Genomic DNA, 20,606 nt, shown 5'->3' on the forward strand with positions numbered 1-20,606 from the left:
TCCTTGCCCTGGTCAAACCATTTCACTTCAGTGTTAGTCTGTGGGAGGACCTTTTCTCCTACGTTTCAAAATGTGTCCAATGAATTGATTCTGCCATATAGGGACACATGATGTTCCCCTTTGGATATGACATGTCTGCATTCTGCCCTAGTGTCTTTCTGGTTCTTGGTGCAAAGCTGGAAAATGGTCATGCAGCTGAGATTCTTGCAAAAAAGACCTAAATCTCCAAATCCTATCACAGAAACGGGAGTGGTCCAGAGATGTATTACGGTAGCAAAGACTTGTTATTCAAAGGCTTACTCTTGAAGATTCATCAGGCTACTTCTGTTGTCGGTCTAGCAGGCCCCACTTCTAAGCAGGTCAGTTACAAACCCAAATAGTTCAATGATTTCTAAAGGAGGATAAAAGCTACGGTGTTCAAGCCCTTCTGGAGCTACCAAACCTCAGAACCTCCACTTTGAAATGAGATCATCATTGTCAAGATTTTCAATATTACATAATAGCAATGACTATACATCATTACGTCATACATATTATTATAATAAAGCTAAGTCATGGTGTAAGAATCGGCTGTACCATATGAAGCATCGATATCACTTGGAACAGGGGTGATTGTCCCTTTAGAAATTGGAGATAGACCTGTTGCAAGTAAATTCCAAATTTGACATAGACGCTATGTAAAGTAAGCCCATAATATAAACGTAGCCAAGGGGCTGATTGCGATGGCGTTGAACCCTCCACCGGCAGGCTGGTGGTGGTAAGTTCACCGCCATCGTACTGCGGTTTTCCGTACCACCAGATTACTATGGCGGGCGGAAACGTGGCAGTCCGCAAGACCGACCACCACGGTTCCACAGGCAGTCCTTTTCCGACCGCCTGTCGGACATCCGCATTGCCTAGAATGGCGGCAGTGCCCATCAGGCAACGCCAGTCATATTATGATAGTCTATCCAGCGAGCCTTTCTATAGTGGTTCATCCGCCATGGAAAGGCTGGCAGGGATGGACTTTGGGGGCCCATAGCGGGTCCCCATTTCCCCCAGGCACTTTGGTTTTGTACTTGGGGGGCACCAAAGGTGCCCCACTACATTTGCCTGCACCATGTGGCAGGCACCGCATGGTGCCTGCCACGTATTGCAGGGAATTGCAAAACCTGCATTTTTTCCATTGCGGAGGGTGCTGCAGCCAGCAGCACCCGTCCCAATGCAAAATATGTAAAATGCGACTGCCACAGTGGCGGTCGAATTGTGATTTGGCCTGTGGGACCCTAACCCGATGTCGGGCGGTCCTCATCTCCATTAGGGTGGCCGCCCGCCATCCTAATCAGGCCCCAAGTAATGTGCTTGTGGCATGCAAGCAAAAGAAGATATCTTCACATAAGAGAAACTGGTTAAAACTGGCAATAAACAGAATCGTTTATACTAACATTCCACAGGTAGCATAATAAACATGACAGGAAGTATACAAATAGACACTCTGTCCAGCACAACAGTGACACACAGAGATGACTCTAAATAACTAAGCAAAATGAACATACTGTATATGCAATGTGAATGAAGTATATCCTATAAAAAACAAAACCGATTTCACTACGCTGCCACAAATCCAGTTTGTTTCTATTGAATCTTTTTATTGATACAAACTTCAATTTTCCCATAAATTCATAAAACAGCAAGAGGTACACAATATTAAAATGTGTCCTTCCACATGGCACAGCGACTCGACTATCACTTTTACTGAACATATATTCTTTTTGACATTGAGACATCCTTGACCCTTTTCTTGACTTTCTTCCTACCTGTCATGCACATTGATTCATCTCTTGTCATGAACCCAATTACCCATTGTTCGGGAAAACTTTTGACCTTCCAGATGCTTGCCTTCCCTCATCCTAAGCCGGCAAAGGAAACGTGTGCTAACGTTTAAAAGGTTCTAAAAATGTTCTCATATCCACTTGCTTAGATTGTAAAATATGACCTTCAGATAAATTAATCTGTCACTCTGTATAATGTTCTTTATTTCAGCTGAACTTCTACCAGGTGTACTCAACTTTTTTGATATTCATATGTAACCTCCATCCTTTGCCCATCCATCTAAAATATTCATAAATGTTACTGATTACTTCGCAGCGACTCAAATGTGGGAACACTAATTTTATAATTTATGAGTGATTGAGTATGTGAAAACTAAGATATTTAACATACCAATCTATAGCTTGAAAAACTCGCAACTGACTAAACATTCTTTTCTAATTCTACTAAATCTCTGACTGTTAGACTTTGTGTGATAAATTCTAGTGGGCCTATTTGGAATATCGTTTTCTTTTTATAATGTTATCTGAAACGTTGGTGCTGGGGGAAATCCTTCCTTTCACAAAATTAGTTGTTTTCTTTGCCACTTAAGAAGTCACTCTAGCTTAAGACTATTTTAAGTATTATTGCATTTACTGTACTCTGAACTTGGCCATTTTTCCCAAACTAGCCAGACAAGTTTAATCCTAAACATTTCCACTGTGATCGGGGTAAACGGGAAGGAGTTACAATGCTTAGGATTTTTAGTCCACCTTTAGCACTGAACCAGAAATTAAAGTATTCTCCAGCCATCTTCTTGACCACGACTTAAATTCTTCCCACCAGCTATGTCCTGTTTGGCCATAGTAATTCCATTCCTGAAGGCTTTGTGAGCTGAAATTATTCACCTATTACTTATTTTTTTTTCAGAGGTATGAAACAAGCATATTGTAAGTATTTTGCCATTCTTCTTCTTAAATCCCATTCATTTAGCCGTGTTCCTTGCTGTTGAAATTCCAATATTGACAAAGTACATGGGAGCAGAAATCTGCCCTCTTCTTCATCACTTATGATACACAGAACGGGTTAATCTAGCATGTGAGAGTTACAATCCACATTGAAAGTGTTGGTGAAAAATAGCTAGCACCTGTTTGTGACCTCACTGAACTATGCATTTCCTTCAGTGTAAAAATAAAAACGTCTGTTATTTATTCCTTACCCACGTCACAGCGAATAATTAGGCATCTTTCAAAGATATTGACGCAAATGCTGTGCTTTCTTCCTTCCTTTGCATTAATGGTGCTCCTAAATCTTACATGCTGGTACTCTTGGCCCACACTGGAAGTACCTACGATATGGATTTACCTCCATTTTCTACCAATAGAACTATTTTTCATAACCCAGCAATTGTGTTTGAATTCGTATTCTATTCATAATCCGTTCACATTATAGTGAGACGAGATTTTTGAATTTACAGATTCTTAATTTACCAACATCAGAAGGTTGGAAAGTTGAGTTTGCCTAGCTGGGATTTCAGCACATGGCTTACAGAGTAGCGTAGGTGTCGGCTGCAGGCGTTGACTCACGGAGGACACTTCACCATTATTAGGAACCAACACAATGTCCATATCTTTCTTCCATGGTCTGCTTAAGAGACATTCTTTTTTCTGCCACACGTCCTATCTTTAATCTTCAGATTTTCCAGTCCTCATGGTCTAATATCGATACAAAATAGTCTAAAGAGGTTTTGTGAGAAGAAATGTCCTGAATATTAACGGGTGAAGTTGATAAAAGGAAACAACAGTGTGAAAAAAAACCAGTAGAGACTTGTGTGCCCAAAATTGCACATTTCACGGACTATGGTATGGCCATGACTGTTGTAGATCATTGTTCGCCTTGGCACTATTCTTGTTTGTTATGTCTTATGATTTCTGCGGCATCTCCTCTTTCTTTTATTTTCAGTTAATAAAAGACCACAAGAACAAATTATGACTATGCATGACTGGTGTAATCTTTTAAAAATTCTAGTCCCATTAATTTGTTTTCTTATTTCCAGGGAGCTCCCTTTTTGATCCCTACGGTATAGGATCATGGATCCATAACTTGCCAAGTACACTTGAGAAGCTGCACCTTTTTGCAATGAATATCACAGAACCTTGTTTCAGTGAACTATTTAGGATTAAACCGAAATTAAGAGTATTGGATATGAGCTTCTGTTACGGCTTTGGAGAAAATATTCTGAAGCAAATTCCCCGGGAATTCCCACTACTGACTAAGCTATACCTCAGGTAAGATTAATTAGTTCTAATAATCATGTTTTTGAAATAACTCTAAACTCTGTAGGTTTTTTGTGTGTTGTAGCATACCTCTGGAAGATACTCTGTTAAACAATGGATTACTTCTTGGTGTGGGTGAATTTGGAGAGGTATGATGACAGCTTTGTTTATTGGATTGCTAAAGAAACAGCTCATCTAAGGGATCTTTGTCACACATACATCTTTTGACAACTGGAGAAATGTATATCCCATAAGCCCCAGAGAGGTAGCTGTTGTGACAAACGGGCATATTGCAGTTGACTAATCTGCAGCTGTGGAAACTAATGTCCACAAAGGATGAGGATAAGACCATTTCAGTCAATCAGATTATTCACTGGTAAATTATCCTTTCCAGAAGCCTAATCTCAGCAATTTAGTAATGGCATACCACTGAATCTTTGAAATTAAGCGAGGATAAGTCATGCTTGCTTATTACCAACGTATTTGAAAAGTGCAGACAATGCAAATAACAAAAGATGCCAAGACGGCAGCAGTCTTTCAAGCGTAGCAATATGAGTGGAAAAAAGCTAATATAAACGTTTGAAAAAAAACCCAGTAATATACTGATAAATGTATGTTAGAATACTGACTTGCAGTGCAAGTAGATTATAATGCAAACACAAAGCTAAGATGAAAAAGCTTTAGAAATATACTGGAATTCTGTGAAGCATAACCATGATGAATAATGCAAAGTGCTGCTATTTCTGCAGTGGTGGCCTTACCATCTGCCTGACAGACTACCTTAACATATCTGTTATCAGGAGCCTCAAAGATGACCAGTACCACAGACTGGCACCTGCATCCACTGTATTGCACTCAAGAAACAGTGGATGATATGGACATTTCTTAACTTGCTTTCACCCACCCATTCACCTGTGCTTAATATTGGCACACGGTGGAGCATCTGCATGTGTTGGGATGTATGTTAAGCAATCTGTGTAATGTCTTTCATTTAGGTCTTAAAGAGTTGTTGCATAGTCTGCTTCGATCTTTGACCTCTGTATATTGTGGCTTGTGTTCATGTAAGTTCCCTTTCGCTAGCTACCACCCCTTCTCATGAACTGTCCAAACTATAGGCTGTGTGAGTAATGTACTCTCCTTGCTCCTAATTACCAGGATGTCTGAACTAATGTCCTGCATACAAAATTGCATTGCAACAATCGACTGGCCTTCTCACCATGTTCTTTTTGTTTCCGTTGCACACCAAGTAATGCATGTTCAGCCTGCAATATAAAGAACTTTCTTTAGGCGAAGTATTATATTGACGTCTGTTTTATTTTTATCCTTGCCTCCAACAACTTGTATGTCTTGCATTTCTGTTTGCAGCTTACTGTGGCTTCTCGCATCAGCTCACCCCAAAGTGCTGTTGACCTTTTGTCCACTATACCAGTGCTGATGATACAGACCTTGTATCTGCAGGAATTCCCTCTCGGCCATGCGCTATGGAATAGTAGAAAATAGCTTTTAAGATGCAAATTTCATTTACACAAGATAAAAATATACATGTTCTGCCTCAAGAATATAGCAGTCTCTGCATATCTACTTTAACTATGGTTCTCTCCTTTCTTTACCATAATCGTATCTGTCTGATCTGATTCTTACTGGGTCCCCAGAAAGATTGCCGTCCACTAATGTCCTCGATAACATATAAAGGAACACATATTTGACGCCATATTAGTGCATAGCTGGACCCCACAATTCTCCTGTTGAATTTTAAACTTGTCAAATACAGGTATCTGATAGAGGCATCTAGCCCCATAATGCTTACCTTTGATTTTTCATGAGCAGTACCCTAGCTCACCAATAGGTGGCGTCGATCGGCTCTGCGTGGCGGCGTCCAAACCAGAAGTGACATCCGCGTCACCTTTATAGGCGCCACGTTGGCATGCTGACTGATTTCAGTTAAATTTTTTCAGCGCCAGCCAGCGGTGATCCGAGAGAAGAGCCATCCATCTCTCTCAGTTTTTGACAGCATTTTTGTCACATTTGTCGTTCTTTTTTTGAGGCCTTACCTTTTCATTATACCACTGTGGGACCTCAGTTTGGTTCTCACATTTCTGATGTGAGCCTTTACACAATTGTCTCCTCAGACTGTTCACCATCAAAACAGCTTGTAGCATTTCCGTTGGCCAGGAGGGTGTGTGAGCTGCCGGCTTTATCATCCAAGCCTCCCTTCCAATCAGTATTTCCTGACAAACTGGTGCTTCGCACTAAGGCATCTTTCATGCCGAAAGTGGTTTCTCCATTTCATGTGGACCAATCTGTCACCCTACCCACTTTCTACATTCCTTCACGTCCCGCAAAGAAGAGCAGCGTCTCCACCATCTGGACCCAAAAAAGAACGTTGTCGTTCTACCATGACCGCACACGAGAGTTCCAGGTGGACGACCAACTCTTCGTGGGGTATGTTGGTGCGAAGGAAGGTTTTGCGGTGCAGAAACAGACCATCTCTCGATGGGTCGTTCCCTGCATCAAAATCTGCTACCCACTGGCAAAGAAGTAGCCTCCTGAAGGCTTAAGGGCTCATTCCACCTAAGCTAAGACTCCGGCCACTGTGTAAGCCTGTGCAGTTCCAGTCCTGCCTATCTATCAGGCAGTAACGTGGGTGTCCCTCCACATGTTTACCAGGCATTACTACCTGTACAGTCCGATCCACAGGGACGGGCATTTCACCTGTTTGGTCCTGCTGGACTTCTTAGTCTAAATTTGTCTGCAGACCCACCTCTGGGGATGTTATTGCTTGGGTATCTATTCAGAGGTACGGAATCTGCAGCTAGATGTCTATCCGATGAACAAGTTACTTACCTTCGGTAACGCCTTATCTGCTAGAGACCATAGTGATCAGCAGATTCCTTACCGATCCACCCATCCTCCCCGCTCTGTGGACAGATTTATAGGGTTAGGACTGATCCTTTTCAGGTCCCTAGTTTGGACACACCCGTGTCAGTGCACTACATGGTTCCACGCTTCTGGCGTGAAACGTAACTGACGTCTTTGTGCCGAAGTGGATCTTATATAGGTGAGGCGGACGTCACTTCCGGCACAGACGATGCAAGGAGCTGATCGATGCCATTTACTGGCAAACAGGGGTACTGCTCACGAAAAAATGTACGGATCCAGTCTGACACCCAGGGAGATTCAAAGGTAAGGGAATCTGCAGCTAGATATTGTCTCTAGCAGATAAAGCATTTCCAAAGGTAAGTAACTTGTTTAAGTATTCGGTGCTGTAAGTATTTATGCAAAAGTATCACCATCCACCCCACCGCCTACCTTCTGAAAAGAATTGGCTTTTCCCTCATCACCATTGTAGCTCTCTATTTTACAAGCGTGAATTAACCTTTCTCACTCTCACCGTACATTGGTTTCCTCCTTATATGTATCTACTGACATTATTTTAGATAGGGATCTGTTTAATTAGGTATACACTGACACATCCCCCCCGCCCTAACGTGCCGTTACCATTCAACACATCCAATTTTTTAATTTGGCGGCACCATGGTTCATCTGACCAGGGCACTATTGGGAGTATGCTAGATCAGAATCTCTATTGGAAGTATACTAGATCAGAATCTCCCTCATGTCAACCACGTGTGTGTACGATATATTTATACATTATCAAATTGTGGCACACCGGGACTCCAGTTTATTTATCATCATGGAGCCCTGTACCTTCTTACACATACACCCCCGGTGGGGACAAGTGGGGACGGTGGCTCCCCACTTTGAACACAGTACATTAGATGGCCATGTCCTTAAAGTTCAGGGCTATTCCCCCGCCCCATGTGTGTAGGAGGACTCGGGGTTTAACTCCCCCAGCACGTAATTCGGGACTCAGCGCTTCTCTTAGCTTGTCGATAGACATGATCATTTCTTATCGTGTTTTTTCATTATCCCTACCCTGGCGGTTTTATTGATATCAGCACGCGGAAGGCATGCACCATTAAATATAGGCCTTTGATGTCTGGCCACACGCTCCCACTTACAAGACTACATGCCTTGTTTCCATGGCTTACACTGGTTGCCTCCATGACAGCCCCTAGCTTCACGTTACGTAGGCTGTCACCGCCCTCCGGTCGCCAGCACACGTCATCACACGTCCCTCACGCTACACATGATCGGAACAATGAGGATCCGGAATACATGGATAAAACGCCTGGTGCTTGCCTTCACCACCACAATCCTACACGGTGGATGAAGGCGAGCAGCTTGGGAGGAGCACCACCCTTGGAGTAGTAAGGAGTGGGGGGAAGCAATGGGGGCACAACATTTTTCGTTTCTTTTGCCGCCATACCGTTATTTCCTTGCTGTAGAGCTACTGTGGGGGCAATGGGTTTGACATTTTCTCTAACCATGCCGGTCTGTGAAATCATGCATGGCCCATTTCAGCTAACCACCGTGATCGGCTTTATGTAGCAGGGCGATCACTGCTCACCGTCCTTTCTTTGACTTAGTGCCTTTCTCCTTAGTTGGTCACATATTAGCGCGCTGCACAGCAGACCAGGACCTAAAGCCCCCCGTTAGCAGCCATGATTATGACTACTATGGTACGGTGGTCAGAGTATTGCGCACTATGCAGCAGACAGGGTCCTTTTTTTTACCCTTTATGAGCGACCTGAACCACTACTACTAGAATAGTTTTTCACGCCTCTAGAGATATTCTTGCATATACTTTGGGCGCATTATGAGGAGACTGATGGTCAAGATACGAGGCCTCTTCTTACTCTTTTCCTGTACTGTATCTTGCCATTTTGTGATTATTAACATGACGATTTCTCTTTCCCGCAATTAAGAGTGTGACTAGAGGGGGTATCTCCTTGCCCACCATCAGTTCTAACTCCAAATAGGGTTAAACTGGGTGAGTAGACATGCACTGGACCCCTATTGTGATGAAAAAGGGTTTCAGGCTGAACAGGTCGATTACCCCTTTTCTAGGTTTGCCCGGCGTTAGCCGCTTCTCACCCAACTCATGATTACCAAATAAAGAGGCAGGCGCTGGAGACTGGAAGGCAGGAAACAGGAGTTTATTTCCGATCGGAACAGAACACGTCAAATCAGACAACAGGGTGTCTTCTCGAGGTGCTCTAAAAAGTTTCTCTACGGCTCCGTCTTTTATACACAGGTTTATGATGTACAAACATTCCTTATTGTAATAAAGACACTTTGAAGTACGAAAAGGCATGTTTGGAATCCCAGCTTCAGGCCTATTCCCATACCGGTTGCTCAGATGTTGTTTTCCCCTCCCAAATGTAACATGTGATTGTAATCTGCAGCCGGACGTCTTAACAGGACACGAGGGCAAGGGGGGGTGGTCAGATCTAAGGTTGGGCAGGCGATAAGATCACTTTTCGCTATGCGGGGCCGGAGGGGGTACATCCACGAGACCTAGTTTTATGATATGGGATTGGGTCGAGAGGCCAGGTGTAGCCGGGGGGGTGGGTCATCAGAAGAGAGGAAGGGTGTTCCTGGGAGGAATGCAGGGGTGTCGGTCAGATCTAGGGGTGTGAAGGCCTTGATTAATCACCGCTCCTCTGATGTGAGGCGAGGTCCTACTGTAGGAAGCAATAAACTGCATCTGTTGGGCTAGGTGATGGCCTGGGATCAGGCCGGGCAATCGGGCAGGGAGGAAGAGGTTACCAAAAGGGCCCGTTCTATGGGTAGGATGAAAGAGCGAGGGGCAGGGGTTCAGCACGGAGACAAGGTCGTGTTTAGCGGTGCATTTATGGCCCGAACAGGAGAGACCTGGGGCTGTCGGGGCGCGGGGTGCTTGCGAGGCTGGAGAGAGAGAGAGAGAGATGCTGGCTATTGGCAATGGGCAGAGAGGTCATGACACAAAGATGGCTACTATCTATGTTCGTGATGGGGCCTAAAAGGGAACAAGATGGCGGGGCCACTGTTTCGTGACTTTTGCTTTACCTTCAAAAGTGGCGAGGGTGAACACAAATGAACGCCACTTATGTACATATACATTGTCATTTTCCACAGTCGCCGCTTTTTACATAAGATAGGTCATTTCCGTGTTTATCATAACTGACGGGGTGTACATATAGTCGTGTGTAGTCCATGAAATAGCGTTTGTCAATACTGGTAGACTTGCATATAACCGTGTGCAGTTGATGCGACATACGAGGTGGAATACATATAAATTTACATTTGTCGTATTTAAAAAGTGACCGATGAAACATTTTACAGGCAAAAGTGGTTGAGGGAGGAAGTTAGTCCAATACAAGCAATTAGTCAAGGGGTGTAGAAAGTTCCGAAAAAAAGGGGGGTCTTCGCCACAGTGTCTTTTTAGTAGCGAGTCATCACTGGCAGGCTCTGGTAATTCGTTTTCTTACGTTGGCGCTGTTGAGCACCGGCGGTGGAGCTATAGGTCCAGCTCGGGTCCTTCTTTACACGTCGCAGGGTGTGATCTGTCCTTTGCCGTTAGGCCACAGTCCTGTTTCCTAGCTAATCTCTCTTAAGGGTGCCTTATGCTGGGCACCTGCATTTCTTTCTCGGAGTCAAAATCCACGTGGAAAGGATAGAAGGGGTTTTGTCGGATAATCGAGGGAGGAGAGGGCGGAGTGGGACCGGATCTTTGAGACGGACAAAGGGAGCAAAAGGGTGATGCGCAGGCAGGTCCATCAATCGGGTTCAAAGGGCGAGGACTTCTGGCACGCGTGGGTCAACAAGTAGAGGGCTTCAAGGCAGCCCTCCATTCCTTCGTTTTCTGCGTTTGAGAGTGGTGCATCGTCCCGCGTCCCGTTGCTCTGCGGCTCCATCTTAGGTCGAGGTCACACGCGCCTCACGATCTGTGGCCAGGCTGTGCGTCACGTCCAGCCCCTCTCCTCCGGTGACTGTGTATCCTTGAATGGGTACAAAACAGGTTTTAGCAAACTGGCAAGAGAAGGCATTTATACATTTCAATTCCGTCCCAGATCTAGGTAGCTGGGGGTACGTTTCATCGGTCACGGTCAGAAGTTATCACTGTGGAGCATGTATACAGGCATGTCTACTGAGTTTGTACTAAGTCTATTTGGTGTTCATTCATGTCGCATGTGGCTTTCTGACCCTAGCCGTCTTTTATCATCATGAGAGAGGGGTAGAGGCTGAACACTCTTTTCTCGGGGAGCAACAGTTAAGCAGGGTCATCAGTTATACCTCGAGTTTACGGAGCTGGGGTCAAGCGGGAGGAACGGGGACGTTTTGGACATCCGTACTTGGGTGCGGAGGGGTGGGGCAATCTGGGCATAGGAGATTGTGTTTCTAACGAGCTGAGAGCAGAAGGCCACTGACGTATAGTCCTCCTATAAAAAGGGCCAGATTAGGGGGACATCAGTCGTCTTACCTGTCCTTTCCTTTATAGCCAATTCGAGTTCTATCATTTTTACAGAAAGGAGAGGTAGTAACATGGCAAATTACAATTGTTTTAGTTTCTGGCAATTTGTCGATCACCTTTGTGTTCGAAAAACCAATTAGGCTCGTGCCGGCGGGGCACAACATTACCACACAAAGGAAGAGGGAGCAGGGGTCGTTCGCATTTTAAATGAACTATTCGGTACACGTACAACATGAAGAGAAAGGAAGAGCGAGAGAGAAACGTGTACAATAATAGGCCATTTTGGTGCGCACACAACACAAAACAGTAGGGGTCATATTATATAGAAACACAGACTGAGGGACAACGTAAATCCATATACTACGTACACATGAATTCAGGCGGGGGGGGTACATGTATTTACATACAGAACTCAAGACAAAACATAGAACAGTACTTGGCCAAAGATTTTTCCTCCTGCATGCTGCGCATCCTTAGTTTCCTATTTAATTTTGCCTGGCTGTCTTTTGCTGTTGGTCTCTGTTGCAAATATTTATACTTTCGTCAATTGTTCGGGAACTATCCTGGTCGGGCTAGTACTTACGGTGGGATCTTTGAATCGTTTTTAGCGAATGGGTATCCAGGCTGAGGCAACGGAGGGTGTTAGTTGGGGGAACAATGGGCAACTTCGAGTTTCATGGCGTAAGAATCTACTCGTAGGTGCACGTCATTCTTGGTTGCATTATTCGGGGGCCGGTTGGAGTCATATTTTTGTCATACTGCAATAACTCGCCAAGTTTCTGCTTCAGGCCACCCCTCCAGTCGCTGGGTTCAGAGAGAGAGAGACGGTCGTTCCCAAGTAAGGGAGTGTTATATCTATGTTTGCCCGTCGTGTATAGGCACCATGTTCAGACCCCCCCTTTTTTTCCCATTCCATCGGTCGTTCGATCATCACTCAAGTCGTACAAAAACATCTCTCTTATCAAGCCAATGCGTGCAACGTATATCCAGTCGAGTTATACACATCCGGTCATACACGCGTGCATTCATATCACCCAAAATAGTCATGTCCTCAGGGGCAGTCCCCATGGATAATGTATCATTTGTCCCCGCGGAACCATGGCGCGTTGCTTAGGTCTTCTCCATACTTTAGTCGATGTTCCGATGTGACCTGCAGAAAGAAGGGGAAAAAGAAGGGGTGGGGGCAGCGTTTTAAGACACATTCGCGCGCATAAACCCAAAAGGCTTTTACTTACCACGTATTCGACCTATCTCCGCGGGGTGCAGTCCCTTCCATCTCAGCAGTTTAAGCCCAGAGGGACTGGTGGTGCGGGAGGCATAATCATTGATGGACTGCACGTTGCATAGATCGCCCACGTGTGGTATTGCGGATCTTGTGTGGGGGGGGGGGGTAGAAACAAAAAGGGCATTCAGTGTAAAGTGGGGGTGAACTCGTGTTCTTCTTCGAGGAGTCGGGGTGGTCTACAGTGGTACTGGGTCTGGTTTAGGGGCATCTGAAACAATTTCCCTGAGATATGTGGCATACAAAGTAAAACAGAACACCGGGACCTTTATCGATTGCCTTATGTTGCACAAAAGAAAAAAACACACGCAACAAACTTGGATCATTCACATTTTCAATATTTCTGGGTACTTTGCTTTTTAACCTTTCAGTAATCGACTTGCTTTATTTCACCTGTATTTTACGTAGATCGGGAACAAGGGCTATGTATTCGAACTTACCAATCCAAAAGCTACGACTATATTTGTTTGTCACAAAATCTTTATTTAAAAAATGTTGACGTACAAATGCAGGCCTACAACCACGTGGGCCAGCCACGGAGCAGACTGGAACTGTACATGAGGGCATATTTATCTACGGAAAACATAACTGAGTCGGTGGTTTTATTTCATCAAGGTACGATAAGTGCAATAAAATCATATTGAAAATTCATTGTGGGTAAGTACCATCAGTGTCAAAAAGATTCGAACTTTCAATAATACTGTAATCAATGATGCGTCAGAACTTAATATCAAATTCATTGTTCGAATGTTCAAGCAATACTCATCCCCTCCCGCCATGTGCTTCAAAAACTGCATACATATCTCATGATATCAAGTCTGAGCATCCGGAACACAACGGGGAATTGCGAGTTTCGTTTTGTACCGGCGCCATTTTGGGTGGGGTCAGGCGGGTCCAAGTATAGTCAAAATGTCTCCACCAACTCGTGGTCGGACCAGAACCTCTTTCGGCAGTCCAGAAGTTTCGTTAAGGGGCAACAGAAGGGACCGGTGACATGATCCATCAATCAAAGAAAAGGGAGGGTCAACAATCTTTCCTACCGGGTCGTACTGATGTTCCACCGGAACTGATCAAATCGGTAGTCTGCAGTATTTTTGGTCATTCAAAAACTGAGGCTGGCGCCAGCATGAGGGCGCCAACGTCTCGTGGCTACGTCTTGGTCGTTCTGTGGGCAATCATTGCAGTCGTTCCCCATTGGGGGCCTTGGGCCCCTGCAGTTCTCGTAGAATCTTCAAAGCTGAGGAGAACGTGTCTGAACGGAGGACTCGTTTTTCTAGCTGGCCAGCGACCAGGCCATCCTTGCACGCCAGGTTCATTCCTGCAGAGTCGACCGCCATTTTTAGGAGTTCTGCAGCTACCGGCAGTCACTGGGTCAAATGAGCAGACGGACTCCAGCCTGCTGGGCGAGGCGTCGTTGCACCGCCGCAGTGGACGAGACCCTGCTGGGTGAGTGGAGCGTCGCTATACCGCAAGAGTGGACGAACCCTTTGCCGGGTGCGTGGAGCGTCCCTGCATCGCAAGAGTGGACGAACCCTGTGCCGGGTGCGTGGAGCGTCCCTGCACCGCAAGAGTGGACGAACCCTTTGCCGGGTGCGTGGAGCGTTCGGGGTGCAGCTGAGGGGCCTCCACCTGGGGAGGCGGGAGAGGCTCGTCCGCGCCGCCTCTCCCTCCCAGTGCACCCCACGGCGTCTCGCTCACATTTGTTATGGCCGGACCAGGCGATGAAGAAGAGGGGGGGGGGGTCGGAGGCATATGCAAGACATCCCCCCCCCCGTGGCCTGCAAGGCGCCGGGAGAAGAAGGGAATGGGAGGACCAGTTCATTCCGGGCCGGGCCATTCACCCCACGACTTCTCCGGCCGAGGGGCGGCTAGCCGCTCTTTACCATGGCCACCGGAGCGGGTCCCTTGCTTCATCCTGGGGACAGGCCCTGGCGCGTGGCGTCGCCTCCGGACTATTCGCTTAATGGTTCTCCACCCCAGGCCGCCACCGACGGCTTTTGTAGACTTTCTGACGCCCAAAAACCTACTAGAAAGTAGCCCAAAGTAGCCCGACATTGCTACTTTGGGGAAGGAGGGACAGGAACGGCGTCAAGCAGACGGCGAAATGCATTGTGGGTTTGTTGTTGCAGCCGTTTGCCGTGTAAATAGTTGTTTAATATATTTTTGTTCAAATAAAAACGTTTTAACCTGTTACTTTGCTATAGTGTTGTATATTTCTAATATTTGCCTAGGGTTTGTCGTTAATTGGGCGGGGTGGTCGGTGGAGCCGAGCTGTCTCGCAGTCATCATGGTGTTGAGTTCGGTTTTCCTCACTAGTTTCATATTTCCTGAGGGGTTGTTCCTAATGCTTCCATTTCAGTGAGGTTGAAAAGAGATCTCATCAGTGGCCTACTGATTTTACTCGATTCCTTTTGTTTTTCCTAACGATTCTTATGTTCTTTTATTTGCTAGCACGATACAGCGGCTAATCCGCATTTTCTTTATATATGTCCTTTTTATTAGGGGTGTCCTCCGGTGGAGCCAGATGGTCTACCTCTAATAAATGGTCCGGGCTGAACCAACTACTGAGCAATGGGGGGGGAGATAGGCATGACGGGTTACAACGGGGACAAAAGTCAGCACTAACTATCCTTCACTACTTTGCGGAGACTATGTAGAATATTTCTATTCTACAGTATTCGCAAATAGGGAATACCCAAAGAGAGAACCAATTCCAAACAGTCAAGTTCGGACAAACAATCAATCAATCAAATGAGGAATACAATAGGCGCGACGGGTTACAACGGGGGCAAAAGCCTGCGCTACCTACCCTTCACTATCTGCAAAGAGAGAGATCTTCCTGTTCCTCTCTGTTTGTAGGCAGAGAAGATCCTTTCCGAGAACCAATTCCGAACGATCAATGTTCGGTCAAACAATCAGTGGGGGATAAAAATAGGCACGACGGATTACAACGGGGGCAAAGGCCTGCGTTACCTATCCTTCACTATCTGCAAAGACTAAACAGAGTATGGCGACTCTGTGCTTGTTGCAAATAGAGAATGATCCAAAGAGAACCAATTCCAAAACAATAAATGCTTGGATAACAATCAATCAAATGGAGAGGGAAGTAGGCGCGACGGGTTACAACGGGGGCAAAAGCCTGCGCTACCCACCCTTCACTATCTGCAAAGGGAGAATACTCCTATCCTTCCCCGTTTGTAGACAGAGAATCTCTCAGGACAAAACAATCAAATGCGTAATACTAGTATTTTCCAATGACAATCAAACAATCAATTCGCAATTTGTCGTGTTTACACGACCTTACCCGGACCGTATGGACGGTTTCTCGTCTTCCGTTTCCAGCGCCCGATCGTCCTCTATTCTCCGTAATTGTTGTGGCACTCCTGATGGTTCCCAGTCAGGACCGTAGATCACTCGAGAGAGGTCTGCTCGGAACCAGTGAAGTTCGGATGATCGGCTGCCAGACAAGGGTCTATCGGGCAGGAGCTCTTCCCGATCGTTGCAGTCGTTCACTCCGTCGTCTGGACCTCTCCCACTGGATCCACGTGTCGCTGATGGGCCCCACGTTTGGGACGCCAATTGATGAAAAAGGGTTTCAGGCTGAACAGGTCGATTACCCCTTTTCTAGGTTTGCCCGGCGTTAGCCGCTTCTCACCCAACTCCTGATTACCAAATAAAGAGGCAGGCGCTGGAGACTGGAAGGCAGGAAACAGGAGTTTATTTCCGATCGGAACAGAACACGTCAAATCAGACAACAGGGTATCTTCTCGAGGTGCTCTAAAAAGTTTCTCTACGGCTCCGTCTTTTATACACAGGTTTATGATGTACAAACATTCCTTATTGTAATAAAGACACTTTGAAGTACAAAAAGGCATGTTTGGAATCCCAGCTTCAGGCCTATTCCCATACCGGTTGCTCAGATGTTGTTTTCCCCTCCCAAATGTAACATGTGATTGTAATCTGCAGCCGGACGTCTTAACAGGACACGAGGGCAAGGGGGGGTGGTCAGATCTAAGGTTGGGCAGGCGATAAGATCACGTTTCGCTATGCGGGGCCGGAGGGGGTACATCCACGAGACCTAGTTTTATGATATGGGATTGGGTCGAGAGGCCAGGTGTAGCCGGGGGGAGGGGTCATCAGAAGAGAGGAAGGGTGTTCCTGGGAGGAATGCAGGGGTGTCGGTCAGATCTAGGGGTGTGAAGGCCTTGATTAATCACCGCTCCTCTGATGTGAGGCGAGGTCCTACTGTAGGAAGCAATAAACTGCATCTGTTGGGCTAGGTGATGGCCTGGGATCAGGCCGGGCAATCGGGCAGGGAGGAAGAGGTTACCAAAAGGGCCCGTTCTATGGGTAGGATGAAAGAGCGAGGGGCAGGGGTTCAGCACGGAGACAAGGTCGTGTTTAGCGGTGCGTTTATGGCCCGAACAGGAGAGACCGGGGGCTGTCGGGGCGCGGGGTGCTTGCGAGGCTGGAGAGAGAGAGAGAGAGAGAGAGAGAGAGAGAGAGAGAGAGAGAGATGCTGGCTATTGGCAATGGGCAGAGAGGTCATGACACAAAGATGGCTACTATCTATGTTCGTGATGGGGCCTAAAAGGGAACAAGATGGCGGGGCCACTGTTTCGTGACTTTCGCTTTACCTTCAAAAGTGGCGAGGGTGAACACAAATGAACGCCGCTTATGTACATATACATTGTCATTTTCCACAATTGGGCAGTGGATGTGACTGTTTGAACTATAGCAGGATGTATGCAAACACTGATATTTTATTTGTAGCTAAGATTATATATCTGTTTAGGTAACTGTACCTCCAGTTTTCACATACACACGTGAAACTAGAGGCACTATGGATCTCTCGTGGGGAATGAATGAAACACTAGAGTGTATTTATGTGTAGACAAATCACTATACACATAGAAGTAATCTTCTCAGTACATAACAAACTGCTTGTTTCTTCGCTTTTCTCTCCCATTATACTGGTGTTCCCTTTTATTCCCTTTTTAGTAATTCCACTACTATGCTAGTTGAAATCCCTCGATACGGAAGAACAGGTTTAAAAACACCCTTTTATCTCAACTGGAGGTGGGAGTATCAATACACTGGGACAGGTAGAGTCCTGAGGAAGGCTGGGGTGACCCTACAATCAGGGCACATACACATAGCTAAAAAATGTTGACCACTTGGCAGTAAAGGAGGGGTGTTAGGAGCACATAGCATCTCCCAATCACTACGATCCTTCATGTTTTTAACCCTGGCCAGAGGGTCCAGGAATAAAGTCTTAGGCCCAGCGACACTTCCGAGCTAGTTTTAACTCACACAACACTGCATTTTCACTACCGTCGTTAACAGCCACTTTGAAATAAACTGTTTCTCTCTTTGTTGTATTGTCTTCTCTCACCGATAGCTCCAGCGGTTGCGTGGCTACTCCGGGGTGTATTGTAAGAAGCCCTATGATGAAGCATACTTTTGAACAAAACAAGGGAAAACCCAAAAGGAATAACACTAGGGTCCTTGGGCAATAGTCTATTTTAAAGAACAGGGGACCCTAGAAAATTTTAGGATCAAGCATAGAGTAGACATACACTCAGTAGTACAAATGTCCTTTGTCCAGCCGGACAGGAATTTATTTTTTGAATAACATATATTAAATCATATGGTAAACATTTATACACAAATGGGTACAACCTGTAACCCACAGAAAACAAGACAAAACAGGAGAAAGCAAATTATGCAAGGACGTTCAAGGCAGTCTGTACTAGTATTCAGTTTTTTACAGACTTAGATTCATTTTTAGCAAACCATTGTAAAGCATAATGTGACTTTGCAACATATGGTGCTTTTTAGGGTCGACGACGTTTCGATGCAATCTCGGGTACATGCATCATCATCAGGACAAAAAGTTAATTGAACATTTCATGTTTGTCTTGAGAGCATTTACAGAGCCTCTATGACATATTTACATAATGGCTAGGAGAGAGAATTGGGAAAAAAGACAAAAAACAGTTTAACATTAATTATAAAGTAAGCTAGGCATGATAATGATTCTCATTCCGTGAATGGATACACTTAAGGTGAGGAGGTGAAGCAGTAGTGAGAGAAATAAAGTTATTACGCTAGTGAGTAATAATTCCTGTTCAGTCAATGGAGACAATAATAGGTGAAAAAGGTGGAACGCGTTGGAATATCTATAAGGTTCATTTCACATGTGCCTCTGCATGCCGGTCGTCGTTTGTGTATCCATGCTTTTCAACCGACTTTAAACTAAGGTCAGGTGACAGATCGTGGCGTGGGTAATTTGCAAACTATTCGGCGCAGTGACAATTGTTCGGCGCGGTGATATTAAGTGCTCAGGGCAAGTGGGAAAATTTATACCTGCGTGACGGAACACGCGGGATTCAGGTCAGAAGGAACAAGATTAGGGGTATGTAATTCCCTGACTCTACGGAAATAAATAGGAATGAAGGGAGATTAGATGTGCAGGAGGCTGCCTTAAATTACAAGCGCTAGTGCCATATTGAGAAGTCGAGTGGATACTCACTAGAAATATATAGGCAGGTCGGTTATCGCACTGCGGGGATAAAAACGCGGAGTCAGATTTAGTTGAAAAATTACCGCTAGAATATTTAAGTGACGCCGCCAATTGCCCGTAACTCGAGGTAGACTTACGTAATATTTAGGGGATCCAATTGTTACTTTCACGGTAGCGGAGTGCTCCGGCGTTTAGAAGGTTCTAAGGGATAAAGACGGAATATTAGCTAGGGGAATAGATTACACTATATTGGAGACACACGGGTGCTTCATGGCTGAAAAGCAGAGAGCTATTGCAACTTACTTGATAGCGTCTTGCTCGATGGCACGACGGATGGGGTTCTGGCACTGATGGCTGCCGGGAAGCAGGCAGGGCGGGATATTTGAAGATTATGAACATTGAAGTAGGACATTCAGCAGGGTGCGGGCGGCGGCCATCTTGGAGTGGGGGAATTATCTAGAAAGGGACTGGATACCTAAGTGCATCAACCCTCATATTCAAGGGAGGGTTGGAGGTATATCCAACACGTATGGGGCAGTGCCGGCCAGGCGGGTGGGCGATGAATGGGCAAGGATCAGTGAGTGAGTGCTCAGTGCAGATTAAGAAACCCGTGACTTTTGTGACTTAATATACAGACTTTAAAATTCAAAGTATATTACATTGTGATCTCTATTTACAGGGGGGAATTTTCTGAATAGGCTAATATTGTCTGAATGCAGAGGCTTATAGTAATGAGGTCCAGTCCTCAACTCTGTTCAGGCCCGTGCGTATACTGTCCGTTCGCAAGATCCAGTGGAGCTCTTCTTTGTTCATGATTTGGGCAATGTCTGCACCCCGGGGGGGAGCTTTTACCTGTGTGATCACAGTCCATGTAAAGTCGTTCTCAGTGTGGCCTTTATCCATGAAGTGTTCTACCAGCGGTGCATTAGCCGTTTGACAGCGAATCCTGCTTCTATGTTGTCCTATCCGCAGCTTTACCTTCTGGCTGGTTTGACCTATGTATATTTGCATGCATGGACAAAAAATTGCATAGACTACATTCGACGAGTTGCAATTAGTGAAAAAATGTCTTTCATATTTGATGTTGCCAAAGGTGAATGTTTTTCCCTCAGTGGTTGAATCACAATAAATACATTGGCCACATTTCGCATGCCCCTTGAGGGTGGGCAAATTCCACATATCATTGAGCGTGGTTCTGGTATCAGGTTGTGGAAGTGAAGCACATACTAGGTGGTCTTTTATATTTTTGGATCTTTTGAAGGCAAACAGGGGGCGTTCCAGATTTAGGCACCCAGCATTGAGCACTGGCCAATGTTTAAGGACACTTTTTCTGATCGCATTGGATGCGGGGGAGAATGTAGTAACACAGGTGATTCT

The 20,606-nt window shown here is 45.5% G+C and overlaps 1 protein-coding gene across 3 annotated transcripts in view; it reads left to right on the forward strand.

Annotated features, from left to right (window-relative positions):
• The window catches only part of LOC144781059 (uncharacterized), a 376,284-nt gene that overhangs the window by 285,139 nt on the left and 70,539 nt on the right, over positions 1–20,606 (forward strand). For all 3 annotated transcript variants that reach the window (XM_078659688.1, XM_078659690.1, XM_078659689.1), the window contains one exon: positions 3,845–4,076. In XM_078659688.1, the coding sequence (XP_078515814.1) occupies positions 3,845–4,076 (232 nt within the window). The remainder of the gene's footprint in view (positions 1–3,844; positions 4,077–20,606) is intronic.

This window comes from Lissotriton helveticus, chromosome 9, assembly GCF_964261635.1.
Source record: "Lissotriton helveticus chromosome 9, aLisHel1.1, whole genome shotgun sequence".
In the NCBI taxonomy this organism is placed as follows: domain Eukaryota; kingdom Metazoa; phylum Chordata; class Amphibia; order Caudata; family Salamandridae; genus Lissotriton; species Lissotriton helveticus.